A 26,102-nucleotide genomic window follows, 5' to 3' on the forward strand; every position below is an offset into this window, starting at 1 on the left:
GTTGCTTGACTGGTTGATCGATTAGTTGCTTGATTGGTTGGTCGGCTGGTTAGTTCATATGTTGTTTTGTTGGTTGCTTGGTTGATTATTAGTTGGTTGGTTGCTTGATTGTTTGGTTGATTGGTAGCTTGCCTGAATGGCTGATTGCTGGATTAGTTGATTGTTTGCTCTACTGGTTGATTGAATGGTTGGTCGGCTGGCTAGTTGGTTAGTTGTTTTGTTGGTTGCTTGAATGGTTGATTGGTTGGTTGCTTATTTGGTTGATTAGCTTGTTGGTTGCTTGATTTGTTAGTTGATTGATTGGTTGGTTATTTGGTTGCTTAATTGGTTGACCGGTTGGTTGGGTTGGTTGGTTGCTTGATGTGTTAGTTGGTTGAATGGTTGTCCGACATTTCGCGGTAAAACATTCCGCGGTAAACCATTTCGCGCTGTACCATTTCGCGGTCTGTATCATTTGGCGGAAATCTGTTTCGCGGTTTATACAATTTGGCGGTATTCCGTTTCGCGGTATATATTATTTGGCGGTTTGCAATTTCGCGGTGCTCCGTTTCGCGGTATTCAAGCTTAGCTTATCTGTTTAACTTTTTTTGGATTTTTAAGAGTTTGCGAATCGGTTCTAGGAACAATTAATTTTCACTTCCATATGTGGCCGTTTCGTTCATGGCGTTTCCCTTTCAAGTATTTTTCTCTTTTCTTTTACGCATTATTTTATGTTATCTCCAAAAGACATATACATTATTGTCAATATTAGATGTGTGAACTTTGTCATCAATATACACTATATCATATGGTAAAGGTCGCTGTCTTAATACCTTAAAAGGCTCTGGTATTCTGGTAGAACTCAGAAGATGGAATGACTGAAAATTATGCATAAGGCAAAATGTATCTTCCTTAAATGTTAGCCGGTATTAGGCTAAATACCATATGCTGTCTTCTTCAAATGTTCGCATTTGCCCGGTATAAAACAATATGTGTTGTTTCGTCTTCTTTAAATATTTGCATTTGCCCGGTATAAGGCAAAGCAATCTGTTGTTTCGTTTTCTTTAAATGTTTGCATTTGCCCGGTATAAAGCAAAAATGTTATGTTTTGCTTTCTTTAAATGTTTGCATTTGCCCGGTAGAAGGCAAAGTGTGTTGTTTCGCATTCTTTGCATACCGTCATCGGGGGTGACAATGGGAAAAATGGGGGTGAGAATGGGTCACTGTTTCAACCTCTTAGAATGCCTGTAGATTGGATTGAATGCATCTGAGGGCAAGAAGATTAAAATATAAGAGACCTTTTCAAACAATTTTGCTTTTCGACCTCCTGACTGCCGGTGAAAGCGATGACTCATTCTCACCCCCAGACCCATTGTCACCCCCGGTGCGGTGGCGGTAGTCGTATTTGCAAATATGTTTTGCTTAAAACATTGTTTTTGTTGGGATTTGAATTTATATGAGTCTGGTGTAAACTCAATGATTATTCGCTATACATAATAATTAGGTGAATTTCGAGGCTTTACAAAGCCAAAGAACACATTCTTGAACTACTTTTAACATTAGTAAAATTAAACCTGCAAATTGGTATTGACCGCGAAAAGTTTCACCGCGGAATTGTACTAACCGCGGAATGGTATATCGCCAAATAATATAAACCGCGAAATGTTATACCGCGATATGATACTGAACGCGAAATGGTAGACCGCGAACTGGTACACCGCGAAATGGTTAACCGCGGAATGTTTTACCGCGAAATGTCGTACAATCGGTTGAATTGTTATTTGCTTAATTGGCTAATTAGTTGCCTAATTGATTGATTGGTAGGTTATTTGTTTGATTGGTTGCTTGACTGATTGATTGATTGGTTGGTCAGCTGGTTAGTTGATTAGTTGTTTTGTTGGATGCTTGAATCGTTGATTGGTTGGTTGCTTGTTTGGTTGATTAGCTTGTTGGTTGATTAGTTAGTTGTTTGATTGGTAGCTTGCTTGATTGGTTGGTTGCTGGATTGGTTGGTTGCTGCATTAGTTAATTGATTGATGGTTGGTTACTTATTTGGTTGATTGGTTCCTTTACTTGATTGATTGGTTATGGTTATTTAGTTGATTGGTTGCTTGATTGGTTGGTCGTCTCGTTAATTGATAAGTTGTTTAGTTGATTGGTTAATTAGTTGGTTGGTTGCTTGATTAGTTGGATTGTTGCTTGATTGCTTAGTTGATTATTTGGTTGATTGCTGCTTGATTTGTTAGTTGGTAGTATGGTTGATTGGTTGGTTGCTTGACAGGTTGATTGATTGGTTAGTAGGCTGGTTAGTTGATTAGTTGTTTTGTTGGCTGCTGCTTGATTGGTTAATAAGTTGATTGCTGGATTGGTTGGTTGTTTGATTGGTTATTGATTGGTTGCTTGATTGGTTGATTAGCTGGTTGGTTGTTTGATTGCTTGGTTGATTGGTAGCTTGCTTGAATTGTTGGTTGGTTGCTTGACTGGTTGATTAGTTGATTAGTTGTTTTGTTGGTTGCTTGGTTGATTGGTTAATAAGTTGATTGGTAGCTTGGTTGAATGGTTGGTTGTTTGATTAGTTAGTTAGATTGATTCGTTGGTAATTTGATTAGCTGGTTGCTGCTTGATTTGTTAGTTGGAAGAATGATTGATTGGTTGGTTGCTTCATTGTTGGTTGATTGATTGATTGGTTGGTAATTTGGTTGATTGGTTGCTTTACTGGTTGATTGGCTGGTCGGCTCGTTAGTTGATATGTTGTTTTGTTGGTTGCTTCAATGGTTGCTTGGCTGGTTGATTAGTTGATTCGTTGCTTGATTGATTGGTAGCTTGCCTGAATGGCTGATAGCTGGATTAGTTGGTTGGTAGCTTAATTGGTTGGTTATTTGGTTGATGGGTTGCTTTACCGTTTGATTGAATGGTTGGTCGGCTGATTGGTTGATTAGTTGTTTTTTTTTGGTTTCTTGATTGGTTGATTAGTTGATTGATTGATTGATTGGTTGGTTGTTGCTTGATTTGTTAGTTGGTAGAACTGTTGATTAGTTGGTTCCTTGATAGTTGGCTGGTTGCTTAATTGGTTGGTTGGTTGCTTCATTGTTTGTTGCTTAATTGGTTGGGTATTTTGTTGATTTGTTGCTTGATTGGCTACTCCAGCAATCAGCCATACAAGCAAGCTACCAATCAATCAAGCAACGACTCAACTAATCAACCAACCAAGCAACCCACAAAACGACATATCAACTAACCAGCCGACCAACCAATCAATCAACCAGGCAAGCAATCAATCAATCAAATAACCTGATTGGTTGGTTGGATTGGCAACCAACCAACAATCAATTGGTTGATTAGTTGTTTTTTTTTTGGTTTCTTGATTGGTTGATTAGTTGATTGATTGATTGATTGGTTGGTTAAGCTTGATTAGTTAGTTGGTAGAACTGTTGATTAGTTGGTTCCTTGATAGTTGGCTGGTTGCTTAATTGGTTGGTTGGCTAATCCAGCAATCAGCCATTCAAGCAAGCTACCAATCAATCAAGCAATGAATCAACTAATCAACCAACCAAGCAACCAACAAAACAACATATCAACTAATCAGCCGACCAGCCAATCAAGCAACCAAACAACCAACCCATCAACCAAATTACCAACCAATCAATCAATCAACCAACGATGAAGCAACCATCCAACCAACCATTCTACCAACTAACAAATCAAGCAGCAACCAACCAACCCATCAACCAATTAACTAACCAAGCAAGCAACCTAGCAATCAACTTATTAATCAATCAACTAAGAAACCAACAAAACAACTAATCAACTAACCAGCCGACCAACAATCAATCAACCAGTCAAGCAACCAACCAACAATGAAGCAACCAATTAAGCAACCAACCAACTATAAACCATTCAATAGTTCTACCAACTAACAAATCAAGCAGCAACCAAACAATCAATCAATCATTCTACCAACTAACAAATCAAGCAACCAACCCATAATCAGGCAACCAACCAACTAATCTACCAATCAAGCAATCAACAAAACAACTAATCAACTCATTAAGCAACCGACCAACAATCAACCAACCAACAAATCAACCAATCAACTAATCAATCAACCAATCAAGCAACCAATCAACTGAATAATTAACTAGTCAACGATTCCAGCAACCAACCAATCAAGCAAGCCACCAATCAACCAATCAAGCAACCAACTAACCAGCCATTTAAGCAACCAGCAAAACAACTAATCAACTAACCAGCCGACCAACCAATCAATCTACCAGTCAAACAACCAATCAACCAAATAACCAACCAATCAAGCAACCAACCAACTATGAAGCAACCAACCATTCAACAGTTCTACCAACTAAATTAATCATTCTACCAACCAACAATCAACCAACCAACCAACCAATCAAGCAATCAATCAACTAAATAACCAATCAATCAACCAACAAACAATGAAGCAACCAAACAAGCAACTATCAAGGAACTAACTAATCAACAATTCTACCTACTAACAAATCAAGCAACAACCAACCAATCAACTAATCAATCAATCAATCGACTAATCAACCAATCAAGAAACCAACAAAACAACTAATCAACCAACCAGCCGACCAACCATTCAATCAAACGGTAAAGCAACCCATCAACCAAATAACCAACCAACTAATCCAGCAATCAGCAATTCAAGTAAGCTACCAATCAACCAAGCAACCCACCATTCAAGCAAGCTACCAATCAACCAAGCAATCATTCAACCAACCAACTAATCAACCATTCAAGCAACCAACAAATCAACATATAAACTAACGAGTCGACCAACCAATCAATCAATCAGCCAAGCAACCAATCAACCAAATTACCAACCAATCAAGTAATCAATAAACAAAAAAAGAAACCAACCAATCAACCATTCTTCCTACTAACAAATCAAGCAGCAACCAACTAACCAAATAACCAACGAATCAATCAACTAACTAATCAAACAACCAACCATTCAAGCAAGCTACCAATCAACTTATTAACCAATCAACCAAGCAACCAACAAAACAATTAATCAACTAACCAGCCGACTTTTTTACTTTTTTTATTGTACTTATTTTTTACTTATTTACATTTATTTACTTATTATTTTACTTATTTACAAACAAATTTTTAGACCACCCATGTTGTATGCTGTGCCAATATGGACTAGTTGCTGAAGGCACTTCAGAGGATTGTTCCTCCTCGGACCACACGATTACCAGATGGTCTTCCTTCAGTCCCTCCTCGGTGAGGTTGTGACATGTTCGTTTCAACAATTCTGTCGAAAAATCGCATGGCGGGAATGAGTAGAGCTCATCAGTTACTTCCGTTTCCATATTGAGTAAGGATATAACGCCGGCCGCTTCTTTCTGCTTCAGGTAGGACACGAGATTACGCAGTGGACGCGTCTGAACGCTGGCATCATCCGACGATGCTACCGATGACGTCGATCCCGGAAGGCCGAGGAAGATTGCGTGCGACGATGACGTCGAAATGCGCTACTGCACATCTTCCAACTTGGGTTGATCGAGGCCTAGTCGCTGAGTAACACGAAGGTGGTGTTTACCTTCCTCGTCCTTCATCAGGCTGTCCACTATTTCGTTGTTTCCGTCCGTTAGGTGCAACTTGGCGGGGAATAGTGAACTCTTCAAAATCAGCGCCCCTTGCCAGAATGTGGTAGATTTCCGTGCCACTTCTGGTAACGTTCTTGCATTCGATAACATGCCATTCCTTGTAATTTTTAGTACTGAGTTTTCAGTAATACTTGATGTTTACCGGCATTGCGCCATAAGTCAGTAAAAATAATTACTGAGTTTTCAGCATACACCATATTTACCAAGATATTTACTGAGTTTTCTTCAGACAAGAATGACAACTTATGTCAAATCACTTTCCTCGGATTTTCAAGTTTATCACGACGACATCATGGCTTATATTTTATCCTACGCTTCTGGATCAAACAAATTCATTCAATTCGGGCTTTTTTGCTCTTCATTGCTTGCTAACGAAGCCGGAAAAGTTATGTGTCTGCGGAACCTGACAAAAAAGCATACTGGAAAATTGACTCGGCGATCTGTTTGAGAGGAGTTTTCGTTATTCCAGGACTCCAGATTGGGGCCCAGAACTTAGAATTAACTTGTCCATAACATTAATGGCTCAGTGACAAAGATGATAAGTGCTGGGAACAACTTTTTGTAAACATGATAGAAACCGAGATAGAAACAGCATTTCTTTACAAAATGTTCGTAAAAAATCGAGCAATTTCGAATTGATTTTTTGTAAACTATTGAAAACAAATTGGAATGCAACTGTTCAGTGTCATGCATAAAAAACATTAATATCGACTTTTGAAAAAAGTATTTCTTTCATTTTGGATCATAATTTTGGAAATATTTTTTACTGGAAAACTCAGCAAATAAAAAGTAAACAAATAGTTTACCGAACAACTCAGCAATAACAAGTACTGACTTGATCGGTACTTTTTGACAATTCAGACGCTTTTTAATTTTCCGAGATTTCAGTAATTGAAATAAATACCGACTTTAATCAGCTGTTCTAAAAGTCAGTAAAATTTTACTGAGTTCGGTAATTGAAAGTTACTGTGTATATATTAGTACTGAGTTTTTGAAAACAATTACAGGAAGTCAGTAATTTCCAATGAAATTGCTGATTTTCTCGGTAATTTTTATGCTTTACGGTGTAAATCCGTAAAAAAATTTACCGAACAAGAGAGTCGAGAATAAGTGTGTATGTGAAGACGAATCAGCCGGACTGCGTCGCCTCGGTGAACGGGAGCGAACTCTATCGATTCCTGGTTCACGTGATCCAGAACGACGGCGTGAATCATATTCGCCATCGGCTCCTGATCGACGCCATTCATCATTGTCCCCGCACACAAAAAAAATCGTTGGTAGAACTAAGAAAATCGTTGGTAAACTTAAGAAAATGCGTTAGTGATTTTCAGTAGAAAGTAAAACACTGTCAAATTAACAAACACAAATCTTTTGTTTCAGAAATGTCGACTTTGCTATTATTTTAACTACTATCACTCTCAAATTAAAAACTATATTTTCAAAATAAAAGTTGATTTTTCTTTTGTTTTAATTAATCTTTCTTCTTAAATTTAAATGTGCCTTTTTTGTTTCTTTCGTATTTATTTCATGAATTATAAAAATTAGTTTCAACCCAAATTTCAAATAATGCTGTTTATTGCGAGGTTTATTCCCGAATAGAAATAAATTGTACGCCTAATGGTTGATATTATTAGCATTCCATTCCACTTGTAATCATTATAAACTGTATGATACTTGTATAATTTTTTGATTGACAGAAATAACAACCCGATCATATACAATTATTTGCAGATTATACATGCTGTAATAAGGATTACCTGATATCATTTCATTGTAAACATATCATACCATTAATAATTTGGATAACTTTTCACCAACACAAAAACTTAGGCTGTGAACCATTTCACCGATCCGTTTAACTTTTAGTTAAAATTTGACACTCCGATGGTTATTTTCCCATCGTGGTTAAAATTTTACTCCGAAGCCGACCCATTTGAGTTTTGACAGATTGATAGTTATTCGGAACGAAATGGATTTGGCGCCAATTTTCTCGCGAACAAAGTTTAACTATCGAACTGTCAAATCTAACCATGCTCCGGAGCAGGGTTATTTTTAACCACGGCGAAATAACCATCGAACTGTCAAATTTTAACTAAAAGTTAAACGAATCGGTGGAATGGTTCACAGCCTTAGTTGTTTTCTTTTTCAGTGTAGTAGTGACAAATGCACCGGCATCAGTTCCAACTGCCATTTAAGTTTTTGTTACAAAGTCAACAACGATGTGGAGCACGAGCTGGAGCATATAAAACGAAATATGTATGCCGAAAACGAAAATAAAACGGATCAGAATTCATGTAAGTGGAAACAACATTATACAAAATATAAATAATATATATTTGTTGTTTATTTTCAGATGCATCTACAAAAAAAATAAAAACTCGAGAAGGGTATGTCATTGTACGATCGGATTTGGTTGAGCCGCGAAAAAACGGTAAGAATTGCCTATGAAGCGCAAGATGATGGGTCAGAAGTCTATTTCAAATTTTGACGTGATCTCGGACGTGATTAGATTTATTCTATTCTACTACCAAAATTTGATTAGTTAAAATGGTCTTATTTCCGGGGTATGCCTATCAAGAAAACAGGCATAAAAAATGCTCACCGCTGGACTCAACACCTATATGTTTATTCATTGCTTTCTTTGATTTTTGTTCACAGGATCAAGCAGCACGATCGAAATTTGCGAAGAGTCACTGATGGAAGATGGAAGGTGATCCAAGTAACGCACAAAAAAGCGCAAAGCTTTCAAATAATCATGAGGCAGAAGTTTAACAAGTGAACTTAAAGCTAGAAAAACTTAAAAAGAAACAATTTTAGGAATTATGAGACCGGTACGGCTCGGTGATGCATCGATAATAAGAGAATCACATACATTCCGGTGATCTTTTTGAATAGTATAAGAAAACAGTTAAAAAAATATAAAAAAGATAAGACAATGTAAATAAAACTTGTTACATGCTCAATGATTTATTAATAACTGGAAAGCACCTCCTTTAACTATCATATTCAGTATCGTTGCTCATAGAACAGCATGATACATCCTATAATAAGGTTATCATATAACTGAATGTTTATTATACACCTTTCAATTTGGATTAACCACTGAATCATTATTTCATCTATACATCTTTTTCCGAAAAATCATACTAATTATCTTCTTTGTTCAAATCAATTATAATCCGTATCATAACAAGAAAAATAATGATGATAAATTAACGATATCTGGTAAAATCGCTTAACAAAAATGTATGGAAATGTTGACATTTTTGAATAGTAACGATACTTAACAACCCGTTCAGCGTATCGTCTAAAATCAAATTATTATAAACGCTATCATAAATATTATTCATGGTGTAATTAACGTTCGATATTTTTTATGATTCCATCAATAATTCAATTTCAATTCACTATAATCTAAAAACGATAACTAGAAAAATAGTTGTATAATTTCATTCTATTCGGGTTGTTTCCAAATGATAATATAATAACATATTTTCGCGTATAACTAAAAAATCGCGTATCTGTAGGAGTAAATATGCATGAGATTGTTGCCACCACCTGCGCCGCCACGTCCATTACCACCGTTGTCCCCGCTGCTCAAGGATACCGTAACCATGAACATGTTGATGATATTGGTCGAGTGGATGTTAAGGCCATGGTCGAGGTCTAATGATGTTGATTGACCGTTTGTGGACACGACACTTGATGATATTGAGCTCCATTTTCGGTTTATAGTTTTTGCTTTCCGGTGACCGCCAGACCTTGCACAACTCCGTCTTATCCAACAAGGGAAAGTGGAACATATGTCACATTTGGATCCAATCGGAAGTTTCATCCCACATCTCCTGCCCTTGATGGCTTTTGGGAGCTCAGCCGGATCGTTTTCCAAATTCTGGAGAGCGTTTTGCTGCGCTCGTGGGTGATGCTTCTGTAATAAGTTTTTTTTTGTGATGAGTGGCATGAGTCGGTTAATTGTAAATAAATACTTACCGGTAGAACTCCGGATTCAACGCAAACTTTCGCATCCTTTTGTTCACCCATTAGCGCCTTTTTCCTTCTGTTTGCAAATTCGTATCCTTGACTTTTTTGAATTTGGCCCCATCAACATCAGGCTGTCGCGCAATTGTTCTAATCCTTAGCCGACGAGTACGCTTGTTGGCTTCGCGGAAGCTGGCAGACCGTTGGATGTTCAGGAAACTGTGGTATTCTTTACATGTGGAACTGCATTTTCCAACAACAGCAGCGGTTGAATTATTATGATTCTGATGGCGCCGAAGAAAACAAACGAGACACCAAGTTAAACCGCGGACACCGGATGAATCAAAACCGCGTTTTTTACAACTGTCAGACAGAGCAGTGGGCTGCCAGTTCACATGATTGATTCCTGTTGGACAAAAAAATATGTCCAAAAATATGAAATGTTGATTGATTGTTGATTGTTTTTCAAATTTTGGTCTGAAATCTTTCACTGTAAAAATAACAATTCTAAACTGAAAAAAAACTTTCAAATAAATCAATTTACCATTTGACTGAAAAGTTTTAGCTCTTAAAAATACAACATTTCTCATATTTTTAAAATAACATTAGAAAATGTTGGAATCCCAACTTTTTTTTTCTCTGTGCGTGGTGCGGTGGGCCATCCTATGAAAACTGCCACGGAAACCACCACGCCCGCGGAATTCTCCTCTGCCGCGGAACGGTCTTCCACCATAGCCGTACAATGAATTTTCCTCGTATGATGCACCACCTTCCGGATATTCGTAGTCGGGGCCGCGACGATACTCACCGCCTACCTCAAAACCTCCACTGCGCTTTGAGAACGATGGTGTTGTTCCGTTATCAGCAAAATCGATACGAATACGACGATCCGGTGCCCCTAACGGGAATCCACACATTTCCTTCACAGCAGCCGTAGCAGCATCAATAGAATCGTACGGAATGTAGGCCTGGGTGTCCCCTTTGTAATATTCAATCTTTTGATGGCACCAAAACGGTCGAACTCACGCTCCAACTGAGTAACGAAACGAACAAACAACAAACGAACCGAAACGACGTCACAAGGTGAGGGAGAAAACAAACAAACTGTCAAAACGTCAAGAGGGGTAAGTCAGCGCTCGTAAAATATTTATGTAATTCGTCACCCACAAGGGGTATTTTCTTCAAAATGAAGAAGAAGACATGGTGCCCGATTTTCTGATGCCTTTGTACCGGACATTTCGGTCTATGTATTCGTCAATGCCTAAAGTGTGTAAGCTCGACAGCGACAACGTTTGCTTCACATCAAATTGTACCATATTAATTTAGTTATCTTTTTGGAAACGCGTTTCATAAGCATTATTCTACAAGCCAGGACTGGACCACATGATGATGCTGTGGTCCTATTGATTCATAGTAGTCCAGTGGCGTAGCCAGGGGGGTGGTTTTGGGGATAAAACCCCCCCCAGAAACAACATTTTTAGAAGAATTTTTTTTTTTCGAAAAAAAAAATGTTCAGGAAACCCCCCCCAGACCAATTTTCTGGCTACGCCACTGTAGTAGTCCATATCATTCAACGGAGAGTAAATTCAAATCTGTATACATAAAAATGAATTTCTGTCTGTCTGAACCTTATAGACTCCGAAACTACTGAACCGATCGGCGTGAAAATTTGTATGCAGAGGTTTTTGGGGCCGGTGAAGGTTCTGAAGATGGTTCAAGACCCCTTTGGAAAGGGTGCTCCCATACAAATGAAACATAAATTTCTTCACAACTCGAGAATAAATCAGTTTTAGGCGAAACGAAGTTCGTCAGGTCTGCTAGTAGAAAATAAAACATAAAATTTTCTCATCAAGTCAATTGCTTATAAAAAGTCCGCATGGAAAAAAAGTTAAACTGTAGGATTATAATAAAAACATATTTACTGGAATATAAACATATTAAAAACATATAAGAATATTTACATTAAATATCAAACATACTTAACTTAGACATACAAAACTGAAAATTCCATTGGAGTTTAAATGAAAAATAGATATTCAAATGGTTAAAGTTACCATTAAAATCGGTAGGTTATCGTTTAAAACAGAAAACAGCAGTTATTTAAAAAAAAGTACTGATTTTATAAAGTTTTCGCATTAGCATTTGTGTACCATCATTCCTCTTCCGTTTCTCCCTTGATTTGCCACAAATGCTCAATTAAATCGTTCTGAATTTGGTAATGAAGCGTAGTATCGTGCACTTTTTCATATCTTGACAGAAATTCTCCGAATTCTGAATTATTCTTGGGAGATTCAAAGATGTTGCCATGAAACGAACTGTGCGGAAAATGTGTAGGCTCATTACGTTGGTCTTCTATTATCATATTGTGAAGTATTATGCAGCAGCGCATGACCATGTTGAGGTCTTCATTGTTCCACAACCTGGCGGGTTGTTTGATGATGGCAAATTTCTCAGTCATAGCACCGAACGCACGCTCCACGTCTTTTCTTGCGGACTCTTGCATTGTAGCGAAGTGCTATAAACATAAAAAAGATTGATTTTAACATAAAATACATTATAGGAATACAGACATATACAAACTCATTTTTCGAGCTGGTTTAACTTACTTTACGTTTTTGGCCAACGGGTGACGAAATCGTTTGCACTAAAGTAGCCAGCGGTGGGTAAATACCATCGGCGAGGTAGTACCCGGTATTGTATGTATGATTGTTGATTACATACGTGATTTCCGGTAGAGTTCCGTTGTACAAATCTGAGAAAAGAGGAGATCTATCCAGTACGTTTATGTCGTTATTGGATCCTGGCATTCCAAAAAATGCGTGCCAAATCCAAAGATCGTATGATGCTATAACTTCAAGAATTATGGAAGGTTTCTTTTCTTTGCCTTTATATTGGCCTGCCCAAGCCATAGGACAATTTTTCCATTGCCAATGGGTACAGTCCAACGAACCGAGCATTCCTGGAAAACCTCGTTTTGCACCTATTTGCAAGAGTCGCTGTAAATCACTACGCGTTGGGGAGCGCAAGTAAGTTTTCCAAACAAGTGGTTCACAGTCTTGCAGAATTCTTGCAAACATTTACGTGCAGTAGACTCTCCCATCCGGACATATTCATCGATTGCATCGGAAGGAGACCCGTAGGCTAATTGCCGGATAGCTGCTGTACACTTTTGAATATTTGTCAAGCCTAGCTTACCAGTTGCATCAGGTTTTTGAAGAAAATATTCGTTTTGCTCCAAAGCCTTCGCAATTCTGAGAAACAAGCGCCTGGACATACGAAAACGCCTTTCGAACTGCTCGTCTGTGTAAACAGGCGATTCCGAGAAATAATCGTCGTACAAACGTTGAGCTCCTTCCTCTGCCTTTCGATCGATGTTTGGGCGCTTCCCAGGAAGAGATCCTCCAAATCGCGGCGTGGATTCAGCTTCATCCATTGCAAGTGCCTGCGCATATGATAGCACTTGATGTACGAGTTCAAGTTCTTCATCACTAGATTCAAAATATTCCACTACATTTTCTAAATTCATGTTTAGGTCTCAATATTTAACTTTCATGTATTTATTTCATAAACATTCCGGTGCGGTAACAAATCAAGACAAAATTTTCAAAACGACTTATCTTCTTTTGTAAACAAAGATTCAAACGACGATTTCAGTACCAAATTTTCAAAACGACTTATCTGCTTTTGTAAACAAAGATTCAAACGTCGATTTGACGAATCTGATAGCACTCCCTTGCATGCTTCGAGTTGAAAATCGAATTTCGAACTCGCGAAAATCAATTTTATTCGCGTTCAACTTATATAGCGCATCATTGCGCAACTAGTGTACATTGTTCGCAACTAGATGCGCTATACAGCGCACCAGATGCGCAGTAATTGAACTTGCGACTAATAGGAAAAAAATGATTGCCGTCAGTTCAAAAATTCGGTTTCGAGCTGCACACATAATATAACCGTTTTGAATGTTCAATTGGCCCTGACGAAAGCATCGATAGTGTCAGTGCCGTGTAAAAAACATCAGCGACTACGGTAGGACAAGTGTGGCGAAATTAATTAAATAAATTCGAATTCTCTTTTGTTTGCTTGCGTGTGGATCCGTTTTTTTCGGTTGTTCTCGAGATGAGTGCCTCAAAGCCAAGAGGGAAAAACTGGACACAGCTGGAGGATGAAGTGCTATGTAAAGCATGGCTAGAAGTGTCTCAGGATCCAGCCGTCGGAACGTATCAAAAGACAGAAAAACTATACGCCCGTATATTTGAAAAATTCGTCGAGATATGTACGATGAATGGCGTACCGAATTCGGAACTACGGGCACCGAGTGGCATCAAAAGCCGGTGGCACACCATAAACAAATGTGCTAGCAAGTTTGCCGGATGCTTGGCTCAAATAAATGCTCGCCCACAAAGTGGTGCTTCTCCCGAGGATAACCTGAAGAAAGCACTGGCATTGTACGCCACTAAGGAAAAGGCACCATTCACACTGATCAGCTGCTACAGGTTGCTGGAAAGTGCCCCAAAGTGGCAGCAATATCACGTAAAGGTAACAATTGAGATTTATACTTGAGTTGAAAGCACATCTGATTTTTATTTTGTTATTCTCAGGGCCCAGCTGTGAAGCGATCCGGTGACCACATCTCAAACGACGACGTTGAAGAAGAGGATGCGGATGCAAGTTGTTCAAAAACAATCCGTCCAAGAGGCCGAGACGCTACCAAAACACGAAAAATAACAGACTCAGCCACCCTCGAACTCGCCAAATCGGGCAGGCTTTTGGCGGCAGCGGCTGGCGCAAAGGTGGAGGATGGATTCAAGCGGACAAAAGCACTTACAAGAATAGCAAACCACGCTATTATGTCTGTAGATTTCAGTGGACTAAATAGTGTTGCGAAGAGATACTATGAGCTTGAACAACATCGCATTTTGGAAGAAACACTGAAAGAAGTAGCTCCCGCACCTGAAAATCCTATGATAGCTGATGTAGAAGCGCAAGATTTAGTTCCTGAACAGTCAGTGGAAGTTTTATTTTCAGAGGAATCATATGAAGAAGAAGCTGAAGGACTGGAAGCTGAGCACCTCAGCTTCGACGAGGCGGAAGGAGAAATAGAATGCCTCAACCTGGTGGATGAAGAGCCGTATGAAGAGTTGGAAGATTAACTCATTTCTTTAAACTAATAATTTATAAGTGAAAGTTGCTTGAAATCCGGTTGTTTACTTTTCTTCTTACAATCGATCGATAATATTTGATACAAGTTTCTCAGCTGTTGAATACTTTTACGTTTGATACTATGTATTCTGTTTTAAAGTGTTAAATGTTCCTTAACAGAAGCGCAAGATTCAGTTCCTGAACGGTCAGTTGAAGTTCTATTTTCAGAGCAATCATATGAAGAAGAAGCTGAAGGACTGGAAGCTGAGCACCTCAGCTTCGACGAGGCGGAAGGAGAAATAGAATGCCTCGACCTGGTGGATGAAGAGCCGTATGAAGAGTTAGAAGATTAACTCATTTCTTTAAACTAATAATTTATAAGTGAAAGTTGCTTGTAATCCGGTTGTTTACTTTTCTTTTTACAATCGATCGATAATATTTGATACAAGTTTCTCAGCTGCTGAATACTTTTTACGTTTGATACTATGTTTGATATTCTGTTTTAAATTGTTAAATGTTCCTTAACATGTTCTGAAACAAAGTTTTAAATAATAAAACATAAATTTCATAAAAATAAAATTGTTTAATTTATGAAACAATTTCATAAAAATAAAATTGTTTATCAAAAAGAATTATTAGAATGACGAGAGATTTTATAAGCATTCGTTTTATATGTGCAGAGACCACAACATGTATGTGTTTTCTAGATATTGGCTCTTTATTTTAGTTCACGCATGATATGATTAGACCAGCAACTATCTTCCCCTCTCGTGCTTACGATATTGTGCAATCACGCCTTCCACCCAGGATGTGGGGGATTCAACATGCCCTGTCTGTCGGTGTATTCAAACACCTGAACAGCATCAGAGACCATGCTGTGTGCATGGAATGTGAAGGAACGGATGAAAATATGTATTACAATATTGGAATATTAGGACAAAATTGCCGGAGCGTCGGTGGAAGTTCAAGCTATACCCCAAGGGTATCAAGCGGCGTTCTAAAAAGAAATAATTTGTTTTCGTGCAGGGAATAAGATTTTGATTCTTCAAAGAAATAACCAATTTAAAGCACTTTGATTGTTAAACGGGTGATTACCAATAAATAGTAAGGGACTCGATTCGATGACGCTTCTGCAACTGATAACCAACATTATGGTAGATAGATTCTGACAATGAATCAATTTTATTTCAAGTTTGTGATTGTGATATTTCCTATCAAGATAATAATAAACCAAATGCTTGAATCAAACATACATAAGCTAAATCCTTTTATTACAATATACTTAGTGGGTTACCTTCCCCAACATGTCGGCATATAAATACTGAAATTCCGAACTACTTTCATACTCGCACATATGTAGTGCAACCTCGCAACTCTCCTTGACAACTCGTGTCTCGTCCTTCAGGTATTCGTTTAGTATTTCAGTGCATTCCTTGGTGGCAATGACTCCCAAGGCGCATTAATGTCGTACCATTTCGTTCTCGGCACTATCTCTCAAATTTTCGGCCAAAAATGGAATGCTGCATGGCTCTTGTAATTGTCCTAATACGAAACCAACTTCATGTCTAAAAAAGCAATCCTGTGGCAAGTGCCAGAACAGATTCTTCGTTTCGTAAGTTTCATAATATGAACATAGCGCGGTACCGGTTGAACAAAGACTCATTTTCATCCAGCAGAACCTTCTGCAGCTTTACACATTAAATGTCGTCTCTGCTAGAGGTGTCGAATCGACTGATGAATATTTTCTGTGAAATTCGCAACCCGCAGCAATTTCACATGTTTCCGCTACTTCGACGATTGGGTCTTTTGAATACTTGATGAGAATCTGCTCGACCTTCGATGTGCCAATTGCCCCAAGTGCTTCCGCTGAAATAAGAACCTAAATTGAATCATTGTACAATTTGTGATTGTATTCGATTGCAATGGATTTCATAGTTAACATCAAAATAGCTAGTCTTATCCGTCTTATCGTTATATTTTCATTATACAAACTGAAAGTATGCTCTTTTGGGGAGAAGTATGCTCTTTTGTGGGAGAATGGGACTACCCACACAAGGAGTAAAATTTGATGCATAAACCGCACAAGTTTTACATATTTTCCTGTTTTTATACATAAAAGTTTTGTTTTTGTGAGTAGTCCCTTTCTTCACCTAAAGAGCGTATTTTGAAGACATAATTACATACACTTTATATTAAAAAATGCATACTTTAAAATCTTTTGTGTGTAAACTTTTTTTTAGCAGTGTAGGTATACCTATGTTAGGTACCTACAAACTTTTAAACAACTTTGACCCACTGTGCAACCTGTAGCTATTTATACTTACAAGTCTCATGTCGCATCATTGGTTCCTGCTTAGTGTCCTGCAATACTTTCGTCAGAATGGGAATAGCCGCTTGGTCTTGCATCTGTCCTAACAGTACGCTAGTTCGTGCTTAAGCAACGCCGAATAGTCTCCGAATCAGGCTTCGATGTCTTGTTTTTGTCCGCCAATATTTCCCAACGTGAATAGTACGCGGAAACGCTCCTTCAGTGGCCAACCTTGGTCGTTCAGCATGTGCCCCTATCAAAACACTGAGGCATGGGGAACGCTCTTGAAATGTCGCCAAGCTAATTTTCGTTACGTATCTGTAGAAACCGGGAATATATTATTCGTTTTGTTCCATAGCGTTTGCAATCCTAAGAAACTAACACTTGGACATACGTAAACGCTTTTTGAACTAGCTGCTTCCGTGTAAACCGATTCTTCCACGAAATAGTCGTTGTACAAATATTGAGCTCCTTCCTCTGCATTCCGAATAATGTTTGGGTGCTTACCAGGTAGGACGGCATACTTCAAACTGCGGTGTTGATTCAGCATCTTCCATTGCGTATTGCCGTACATGAATTAGTACTTTGTGTACTAGTTTAAATTATTCATCACTATAATTTCTTAACATTCTACAACTGTTCAGTAAATTTTAAGTGATTTAGTTTGCAATTCAGAATTGTTTGTAAATAAAGGTAAATAATGGAAAACAGTGTTTGTTTACACGTGAATATTTATGTAGCAACCTATATGTAGCAACAACCGGTGCGGACACTAGATTGTATTTTGAAAACATGAACAATGACAACCGGTGCGAAAATGAGTGAGTAGCTAAAATAAAACCACATTGAGTACTCATTCTAGACACGCATATGTCAACGCATGGGTGGGGATCGTCTTAGTGAATTGAACATAATTTTAAACATAAAATCGTAGCATGGCGAACAACACCATGGGTTTGATGCCATCATTAATTGCAACATCGAATGTATCGAATTTCGGTCATCAAAACTATCGTGTAACAAAATAATATTTTGCACATGTTGGCCACTGCATCTAATATTCATCTAAATTGCTAACTTCACGGCTTTCACTATAGTAAATTTCCGCATCAGAATGTTTCTCGGATCGAAAAACATTCTGATGCGGAAATTCTGTTTTGAAGCACTTCATGGGGAAGCTGTATGGATGCTGTTGTTGTGAGGACGTTGGGCGTCTAAACTGGTTGCGTTAGAACTGGAAGAGGATTCTCAGATTAGCCGGATGGATGAAGAATGGTTCCCGAAAACATAATTCCGCCGAACGAAGGAGTAAAATTAAAAACCGAACTGCCGTATCGAATGCGCATACGAAGCGTTGAAAATGTTCGCAACCTGGTTCGCCGTTTGAATGGCGTTTGCTCGTTTTTCGCTAAGGCGGTCCTGAATTTCATCCAACATTTCGTAATTTGTGTTCGATGCTGAAAATGAAGTAAAAGAGGCTTGATCAGGTATTATAAATTATTAATAATGAAATTATTTAGCTTACCTCGCTTCGTCCTCGGATTAGCCGTTTTTTCCGAGCCGTCTCCAGGCAGCCATTTTGATATTTGGAAAAACTATAGAAAGCTATAGCTTTCCATTGCGCGCATTTATATTTTATGTGCCGATAATAATATTTATCAGCTATTTGTCGCTGCACATAAAATTCATTGTCAGATCAAATAAAGTATAAATAAACCACCATTATATTGTATGAATTTAGTTCTTAAGTATCAATGTTCACTAATCAAATTCAAATGCTGCACATAAGATAGAGCTAAAGCCAGCCGAATCGTTTCTATATGATTACCGCACATAAAAAATAATGGAGATTTGATCTCAGTGTATGTAGACCACACGCCCATCGACGCTTGAATTTCCGGGAAGGTAACTGCGTATAAGAAGCACTGCTGGTGAAATAATTGGTCGAACATTCATAAGGCGCCAGTTATGAATTTCGATAGTCCAGTTCGCTGAGTGTGGAGTGTCGGACTCGACCATACCGGTAATACCGACTAAACTCCCTTGGGCTCCACCATCGTTTCCCCCAGGAACTACCTCGCAGTACTACTTCTGGGGGGACGGCAGTACTAAGCGTACTCGCTCATTATCGCTCACACAGGCACTCGTCCCACGCGAGACTGACTTGGGTGCTCGCACACCATTCACTCCATTTGAGTCTTACTTGGATGCTCTCCCGGGCGCTCCGCTGCCATGCCTCGAGGTGTCAATAGCGGTAACTGCCTGGGCCTACAGATATTACGCTACGACACTCCTGCCTCAGCACGGGCAGATCAATCACACCACTGCCGAAGCAGACCACACGCTACCCTGCCGAAGCAGGGACACTCCCCATGCACCACATGTGCACAACTGTAGGTGTGTGGGTACAACCCACTGCTACCCTGCCGCCGAAGCAGCTTCTCCAAAGACCATTCGCTCCATGTGACCCTTTTTCGGGTGCTCACTCTAACACTCCACTGCCATGCCTCGAGGTGTCGAGAAGGTACCTCGACTCCTACCTCAGCATGTGCAGTCCATACTCAGACTTCTGCTGCGCTTCGAGGTGACAATAGCGGCGGCGACACGCTATGACACTCCTGCCTCAGCACAACCAGATCACTCACCGCCTGGCGAAGCAGCTCACGCGCTACCCTACCGAAGTAGGTACACTCCACAACTCACTCTAACACTCCACTGCCATGCCTCGAGGTGTCGATAGCGGTATGTAGGGACCAATCAACGATACTACGCTACGACACTCTTACCTTAGCATGTGCAGTCCATACTCAGACTTCTGCTGCGCTTCGAGGTGACAATAGCGGTGACGCGCTATGACACTCCTGCCTCAGCACAAACAGATCACTCACTCCCTGCCGAAGCAGCTCACGCACTACCCTACCGAAGTAGGGACACTTACGGGCACTTGTGGTTTTTTGGGAGGGATTTTAGCAGAGCCCACTGCTAAATCCCACCACGCCCTAGGCAGTTCTCCCTGACTCGCAGACAGCTGGGGAGGGGTCTTCAAGCCCTAGGACATCATGCTGTCCCTGCTGTCCCTGCTGCTGTGTGCGAGCGTTAAACGTCACTCATCTCTATACTTCTCAATATAGAATCTGAAACGAACATAACCACAATCTTCAATGTTTGGCTCCGGTCCAATAGAAAATTTTGGCTTCAGTTTGACAACCAAATCGATTCTATCCGCACCACCCAAATGTAAACAACAGTGTTAATTCCCTACCACCTTTTTGTTATGGCGAGGCAATTTTTATGCACACTTTTGTTTTCGATATTTTATCAAAATTAAACACTCAATCATGCAGCAATATAACGATGTGGCATGCTTGAGACCTCTGCTTAAATATAGGGAATCGAGAAAGAATTTATTTGCAGTAACTAACTGAATATAAAAATGTTCGCATTAACGATTGCGCCCTAACACCGGTTCTAAGCTCCGATGCAGAGTACACGAGCTTTGTTCGCCAGTGACAGGCGTATGAGGCCCTTGAAGCAAAATTCTTCACACAAACAATGACATGTCATGTACCACCACCCCCCTGGCGTCCTATACTATCACAAGGGGTTTGACAATAGCCACCATGTCCACGGACGGTAGCTCATTACCGTCCGTTGTTATTGTACGAAAATAAACATTATGTTTTTTGTTTACTATTTGTTTTGGTTAAATCTGAAAATTGTTTTCGAAATAATTTGCAAGATTTACATCTTTGACCATGGGAATTATGTTATTTGATGATAAAATATAATAAACTAACGAATTGGAGTGAATCGATAGGTCTAATCAAACGCTACACGAAATCAGATTTCGTAACCTGTTCTCCCGCTCCGAATCAAACAAAAGATATTATTATTATTTATACTGTGATGAGCATCACAGTTGAAATGGTCCGGGGATGCAATTCGAACAACATTCAATAGTGAAATTGAAATGAAATAAATGGTGTGCAGAAAGATGTTTTAGGATTATATTTACATGCCCATAATAGCTGGTATTATTTTTGAATAATTTGAAAATATGTAGCCAACAATAGTTTGGATAAAATGTAGTTGCTTGTAAACGCACGATTCGGGAGAAGTGCTTTTCAAAATGTATGCTGGACATATTCATGAAGATGTTCGCTACGCTGAAAAGCATGTCTTGCCACGGGGTTGTGTACCACACATGTTTCGGACAGCAGAACAAAGGGAACCGAAGCGACAATCTTTATCTAGTAACTAAAATATCTTTTTACATACCTGTCAAATCGTATGGATTTTCCTTCTTTGACATTTAGCTCCCCTATCCTCGCCAGCAAAAGATGTTCCGGACAGCGACGACAGCGACAATCTTTATCTAGTAACTAAAATGTCTTTTTACTTGTACCACCAGTGTGTCATTAGTATTAAATACATCACGAGGAGGTGAACTACACTGCAGCCCCCATCTCTTGCCCCATCTGTTTGTCTGTGATGCAAGATATGTTTTATCATTCACAATCAGAGGGCGAGGGTGTTGCGTGAGTTGCAGCCGTTGCAGCTCGCGCTCAAAGTGCATTTAGCTCAAAGTGCATTCGAATGCGTTTTTGACGTTTTTGTTTTGTTTGTTACCCCTCCTTCCCCTTATCAACTCGTTCAACCGTTTTGCGCGTTTGGTGAAGCAGCAAGCTAACGGAAAAAAGGATCATCGTTCGCAAAAAAATATTGAACAAAACCAAGAATGATTCCAGAACTTCAGGAAGCGATAAAACTTGCGCAAGAAAATTTATACAGAGGATTTATATCCTCAAAGAGAAGCAGCATAGATTGGTTGAATGTAAGTACCTTTTGGTGTTTCATCATCGATCGATAACGCTCTGCCTTCATGGGAATTCAATTTTTATTTGTTTTTTAGACCGTTTGTGGGGATTTTCATAAATTATTTCGAGTTCTACATAAATACCTGGCATTCGAGGTGTATAACAATGTAGCATTCATGGAAATGGCTTTTCTCTGCTTGTCGCAAATTGTCATTTGCATCAGGAGCCTGGAGCGAACGCTGGTAACTGAGCAGGACCAGAAGTGCATTTTGTCGGTAAGTGTCCGTCCACTATTCGAATATATTGCCATTTTAGATTTTCATAATAACTTTGAGAAAAATGCTGTGATTGTTCTCTGATTATCTAAGTTGATTTTGATAGTAGGACATTTAGGACAATCCTTTCCACGGTCAAAGATCGTTTGTATGTTCTTTATACTGACGTTCTACGAATAATACTTATTGTCTCCCGTTACCTCTGATCACAATAATCAAACTCGAGTCAATTTGTCCCACTGATATAGAATAGAATAGATGTAAAAAGTTTTCCAATATTTCTGGAATGTAATGAGCCTAGGAAACATTTTTCAAACACAGGCATACGCCGGCTGTAAAGCGAAGTCCTATTTGGTCTTGTCTTTTTTAAATTTTTAAATTTTCCGATATAACAGTGGAACAACCAGGCGAAAATAATAAACGACGAAATGGTGTATCAAATTGGCAAACATAAATAAAATAAAACTTAAATCAAAAAGAGACTTTCGAACCGTGCAGAACATGTCTGATACGATTGATTCCTTCCAGGCCACTCGTCAATGTTTTCTGGACCGGATAATTTGGTGTTTAACGAAGCTTAAATCCCTCACAGAAGAGCAAAATCCACCTGCACAGGAATGCACTACAGAATCCAATTTCGTCAGTTTCCTTGACCTGGCACTGAATTTGGTTGGACCGTTAACGGTTTCGTTTGAGGATCCTGAACCGAACCACGCCCAGCAGAACGCTGATGCGACATCGGAATGCGCACGAATTAGATCAGTGATTGAGGCACTGATCACGCAGACGTTTGCTTTCGGCAACGTGCTGGAAGACGGGGATAGAAACCGACTGACCAACGTTTGTCAGAAAGTGCTGAAAGAATGCTTTGGGCTGGAGAAAGAATCGGCACTTGTGGAAGGTCGGCCAAATGGCCAAAATAGACGTTTGAAGGCGAGCGTTTTAGAGAGTGCCATCTACCAACTGGAAACGCAAGTTAACGATTGCTTGTTGAAGATAGTTTACGAAACGTTTGCAGAAATGGATCGTAAATTGATTGGTCAAATGAGAAAGTTGGTCAAAGATGGAATACGAGAGGAGGAAATCGATAACATGACGAACCGGATTGATACCATGGTGGATAGGATTATGCAGATTGGTTTATTTGCAATATCCTACGCTGATAACTACAAAGGTGAGTCTTGTTAACATTTATGGATGGTGATGCTTCCCAAAGTGAATTGATTATTGCCTATTCGCATTGACTTTTTTCAACCTACTGCACTGCTAACGCCTCTTGGACACAATCAAGCTTGCGTTAATTATATTGTACCTACATGCAATGGTGTGCAACCGTTTTAAAATAAAAATACAAACATTGTAATCTTCCCCATTTTCCATTTTTTGTATTAGCTTATCAATAATATTATTACCCTGCATTAAATTTCAGCTGCCTCTGATATCCGTAGCTGCTTGGCATCTATCGAGGCTCTTGATTCCTATCTGATTCCCTCATTCTACGTGCCATGCGATTACCACTCGAAACTGCTGGAAGATCACTGGATGGAAGAGTCAGCTGTTCTTCGCGGTCACGTGCAAAGGATAATTGACAGCAATGCCTTTGCTCTGTGTTTGATCGAAATCGTCGACGGTGGAATCGATCGGTTGGCCGAGCAGTACGATCCAACAATTGCTGAAAATATCGTTCGAAAAGCAGATGTCTTCAAACAGCACATAGAGATCAACGCCACTGATTTGAATTTAAACCAGTTGGAGTCGTTGAAAATACATTTCGAAGATTTTAAAACAATGACGCTTGAGTGCAGGGCCATAGTGAAATGTTTCGAGTCAGATTCTTCTATAGGGGTCGATCGGATTTTGAAAAGGTTCCGCATATTGCTGAACAAATTGAGAAAGATTCAGCTGTCGATTAGCGCTGGTAAAGTGAATCAGCCAACTAGGGAAGAGGCAACTGATGCTGCGACGAAGGATGTTGCCCAAACCGACGAGGAAAAGGAGGTCGATCAGAGTGTAAAGGAATTTTTCTGCAACACTGTTCAGAAACCGTCGACCGGCAGTATTTTGTATCGCAGCACAAGGGGAGAGAAATCCCGACGGGATTCAACTGTTTCGTTATTGGAAATGAAGAGTTTCTCCGACGTAACGGCCCAATTGCGGAAGCGAGCGGAAACCACCTCGGATGGGAGTTTTTCCAAGAAGTCACTGCCAGATCACTTCAGTCGGAGAAAATTAGTCAAGCGCAATAGCTTACGTGTGGTGCTGTTCAAACGTCAGCAGTGCAAACAAACGGCGGAGTATTTCGAGAGTTTCAAAAGCGACATCGATTTGCAAATAACAGGTTGGTAGCATAGTTAATGGACATATCAATAGGCTATGACAAAAAGGTTGAGATAGGCAATATTTTGCCAAAATTCAAATTAGCATAACTTTACGTAGAATAATCCGATTTTGATAAAACCGGGACCATCGGATGTGGAAACTTTTCTAGTTTTACGTTTCCGTCTTAAACCTTAAACTGGCCTCTGCGACCGCAGATGTTTTGGGTTTTCCAAGGGTATGTTAAAAATGCGCATGGTTAAAGATGGTTCCAAAACCGGTCCCTCTTCGAAAGGCCCCTGGAACCTACTATAAGGGTGGCAGTGAACACTATAATCTTGGAAATAATTTTATAATCATTGTCTGGCAAAGCCATGAAGTTAGATACCAATATTCGCATTATTTTGATATGTTATCATTTCATTATGTTCTAGTTTTTGGAGAAATCATAAAACATGATGAAAATAAACGTCACATAAAATGACAAGCAATAGAAAAAATGCATTCCGAACATACCCTCGGTAAACCCGAAACACCTTCGGTGCTCAAAAACCGATCCGCAATTTCGGAAGGGGACAGAGTACTAAAAGAATGTTCGCTTCTGATGGTCCCGGTTTTATCAAAATCGGATTCAGTTTCAATAAGAGAATTATTTTGACCTTTTAGTGGAATGTCTTCAGTTGTCATAAGACAAGTTTGTACAATTCCATGAAATTCCACGACTTGATTTTACCGATTGTAGTCGAGTCAAGGACGAGGAACTGAGGACGGCCTTTACTGTCCAAATACGTATACGTCAAAGGTACAATCAAGCGGAGGAATTTAATGGAATTGCACGAACTCGCCATATGACAAGTGAATATCGGATTATACTACGCAAAGTTATGCTGAATTAAATTTCTACAAAAAATGTCTTTCTCAACCTTAGTTTTCCCCTGTGGTTAACGGTAGATGTGTTGATTCTCTCGGATTGCTTTTATTTTATTGCAGATATTTTAGATCAACTGACCGATTTGTCAAGTACATTTTCACGAGCCTCAAATGCAGAGGAGCTAGATGATAAAGCATTGAAAAAGAATGAAGAAAAAGTAATTTCAACTGAAGCAATGACCACACCAATTGCGAGGAAGTCTATCACCAAGGAGGAGATAGCGATCCATGATGACAACAGGATTAGTATAAATATAACTACTGATATATAAATTTTAAATTTATATTAAGTGATCATTATGTACATAAAGTTTGGTGTATGGTTTCTACTTATATGGATTGCGTCCACTGAAAATCTCGATTTGATTAAATCTTTAAAGTTTATTCGTAGGTGTTTGGTCACATCCCTCGATTTTGCAGGTTCCATGTCATGTTTTACGCCTCCCTCGGATATGTGATCTTCATGCAATGGGTGGGCTTACGCCTCAGCTTACCACTGAGATGGCAACCTAAGACATACCCTGTTGTGATGGTATCACATGTTGACTATTTCTGTTTAGTGACGCGTCACATATAATCTGGCATTGATCCAACGGACATTTTGTCCTGGAGTCTTAAATAGTAGTTTTTCATCAGTGGTAATAATGTGAGTTCTCTTCTTTTTGGCAATACTTTTTCGATGCGTTACCTGAAGATTATTCGT

At 39.3% G+C, this 26,102-nt stretch overlaps 5 protein-coding genes and 2 pseudogenes across 5 annotated transcripts; 3 read left to right on the forward strand and 4 right to left on the reverse strand.

The window, feature by feature from the left end:
• Nucleotides 1-1,547: 1,547 nt before the first annotated feature.
• On the reverse strand, nt 1,548-10,927 carry LOC134222794 (RNA-binding protein spenito-like; annotated as a pseudogene).
• On the forward strand, nt 7,481-8,908 carry LOC134222978 (uncharacterized). The gene is made up of 3 exons (XM_062702120.1): nt 7,481-7,927; nt 7,987-8,064; nt 8,292-8,908. Exons 1-3 carry the CDS (start codon nt 7,750-7,752, stop codon nt 8,345-8,347), a joined length of 312 nt encoding a protein of 103 aa, XP_062558104.1. The 5' UTR covers nt 7,481-7,749; the 3' UTR covers nt 8,348-8,908.
• Nucleotides 9,062-10,017, reverse strand: LOC134222977 (uncharacterized). Its single transcript, XM_062702118.1, has 2 exons — nt 9,624-10,017; nt 9,062-9,561 (listed from the first exon to the last, which is right to left on the reverse strand). The coding sequence occupies exons 1-2, from the start codon at nt 9,672-9,674 to the stop codon at nt 9,139-9,141; spliced, it is 474 nt and encodes a 157-aa protein (XP_062558102.1). The 5' UTR covers nt 9,675-10,017; the 3' UTR covers nt 9,062-9,138.
• A 705-nt stretch (nt 10,928-11,632) lies between the features above and the next one.
• On the reverse strand, nt 11,633-13,182 carry LOC134222979 (uncharacterized). Its single transcript, XM_062702121.1, has 3 exons — nt 12,807-13,182; nt 12,218-12,363; nt 11,633-12,126 (listed from the first exon to the last, which is right to left on the reverse strand). The coding sequence occupies exons 1-3, from the start codon at nt 13,135-13,137 to the stop codon at nt 11,764-11,766; spliced, it is 840 nt and encodes a 279-aa protein (XP_062558105.1). The 5' UTR covers nt 13,138-13,182; the 3' UTR covers nt 11,633-11,763.
• Nucleotides 13,183-13,724: 542 nt separating this feature from the next.
• LOC134222980 (uncharacterized) lies at nt 13,725-15,268 on the forward strand. Its single transcript, XM_062702122.1, has 2 exons — nt 13,725-14,150; nt 14,213-15,268. The coding sequence occupies exons 1-2, from the start codon at nt 13,731-13,733 to the stop codon at nt 14,762-14,764; spliced, it is 972 nt and encodes a 323-aa protein (XP_062558106.1). The 5' UTR covers nt 13,725-13,730; the 3' UTR covers nt 14,765-15,268.
• Nucleotides 15,269-15,997: 729 nt separating this feature from the next.
• Nucleotides 15,998-20,441, reverse strand: LOC134222981 (deoxyhypusine hydroxylase-like; annotated as a pseudogene).
• A 1,258-nt stretch (nt 20,442-21,699) lies between these two features.
• On the forward strand, nt 21,700-25,781 carry LOC134222983 (serendipity locus protein alpha-like). Its single transcript, XM_062702124.1, has 5 exons — nt 21,700-21,895; nt 21,974-22,153; nt 22,682-23,327; nt 23,583-24,491; nt 25,460-25,781. The coding sequence occupies exons 1-5, from the start codon at nt 21,800-21,802 to the stop codon at nt 25,669-25,671; spliced, it is 2,043 nt and encodes a 680-aa protein (XP_062558108.1). The 5' UTR covers nt 21,700-21,799; the 3' UTR covers nt 25,672-25,781.
• Nucleotides 25,782-26,102: the final 321 nt, after the last annotated feature.

Source organism: Armigeres subalbatus, chromosome 3 (assembly GCF_024139115.2).
Source record: "Armigeres subalbatus isolate Guangzhou_Male chromosome 3, GZ_Asu_2, whole genome shotgun sequence".
Lineage (NCBI taxonomy): Eukaryota > Metazoa > Arthropoda > Insecta > Diptera > Culicidae > Armigeres > Armigeres subalbatus.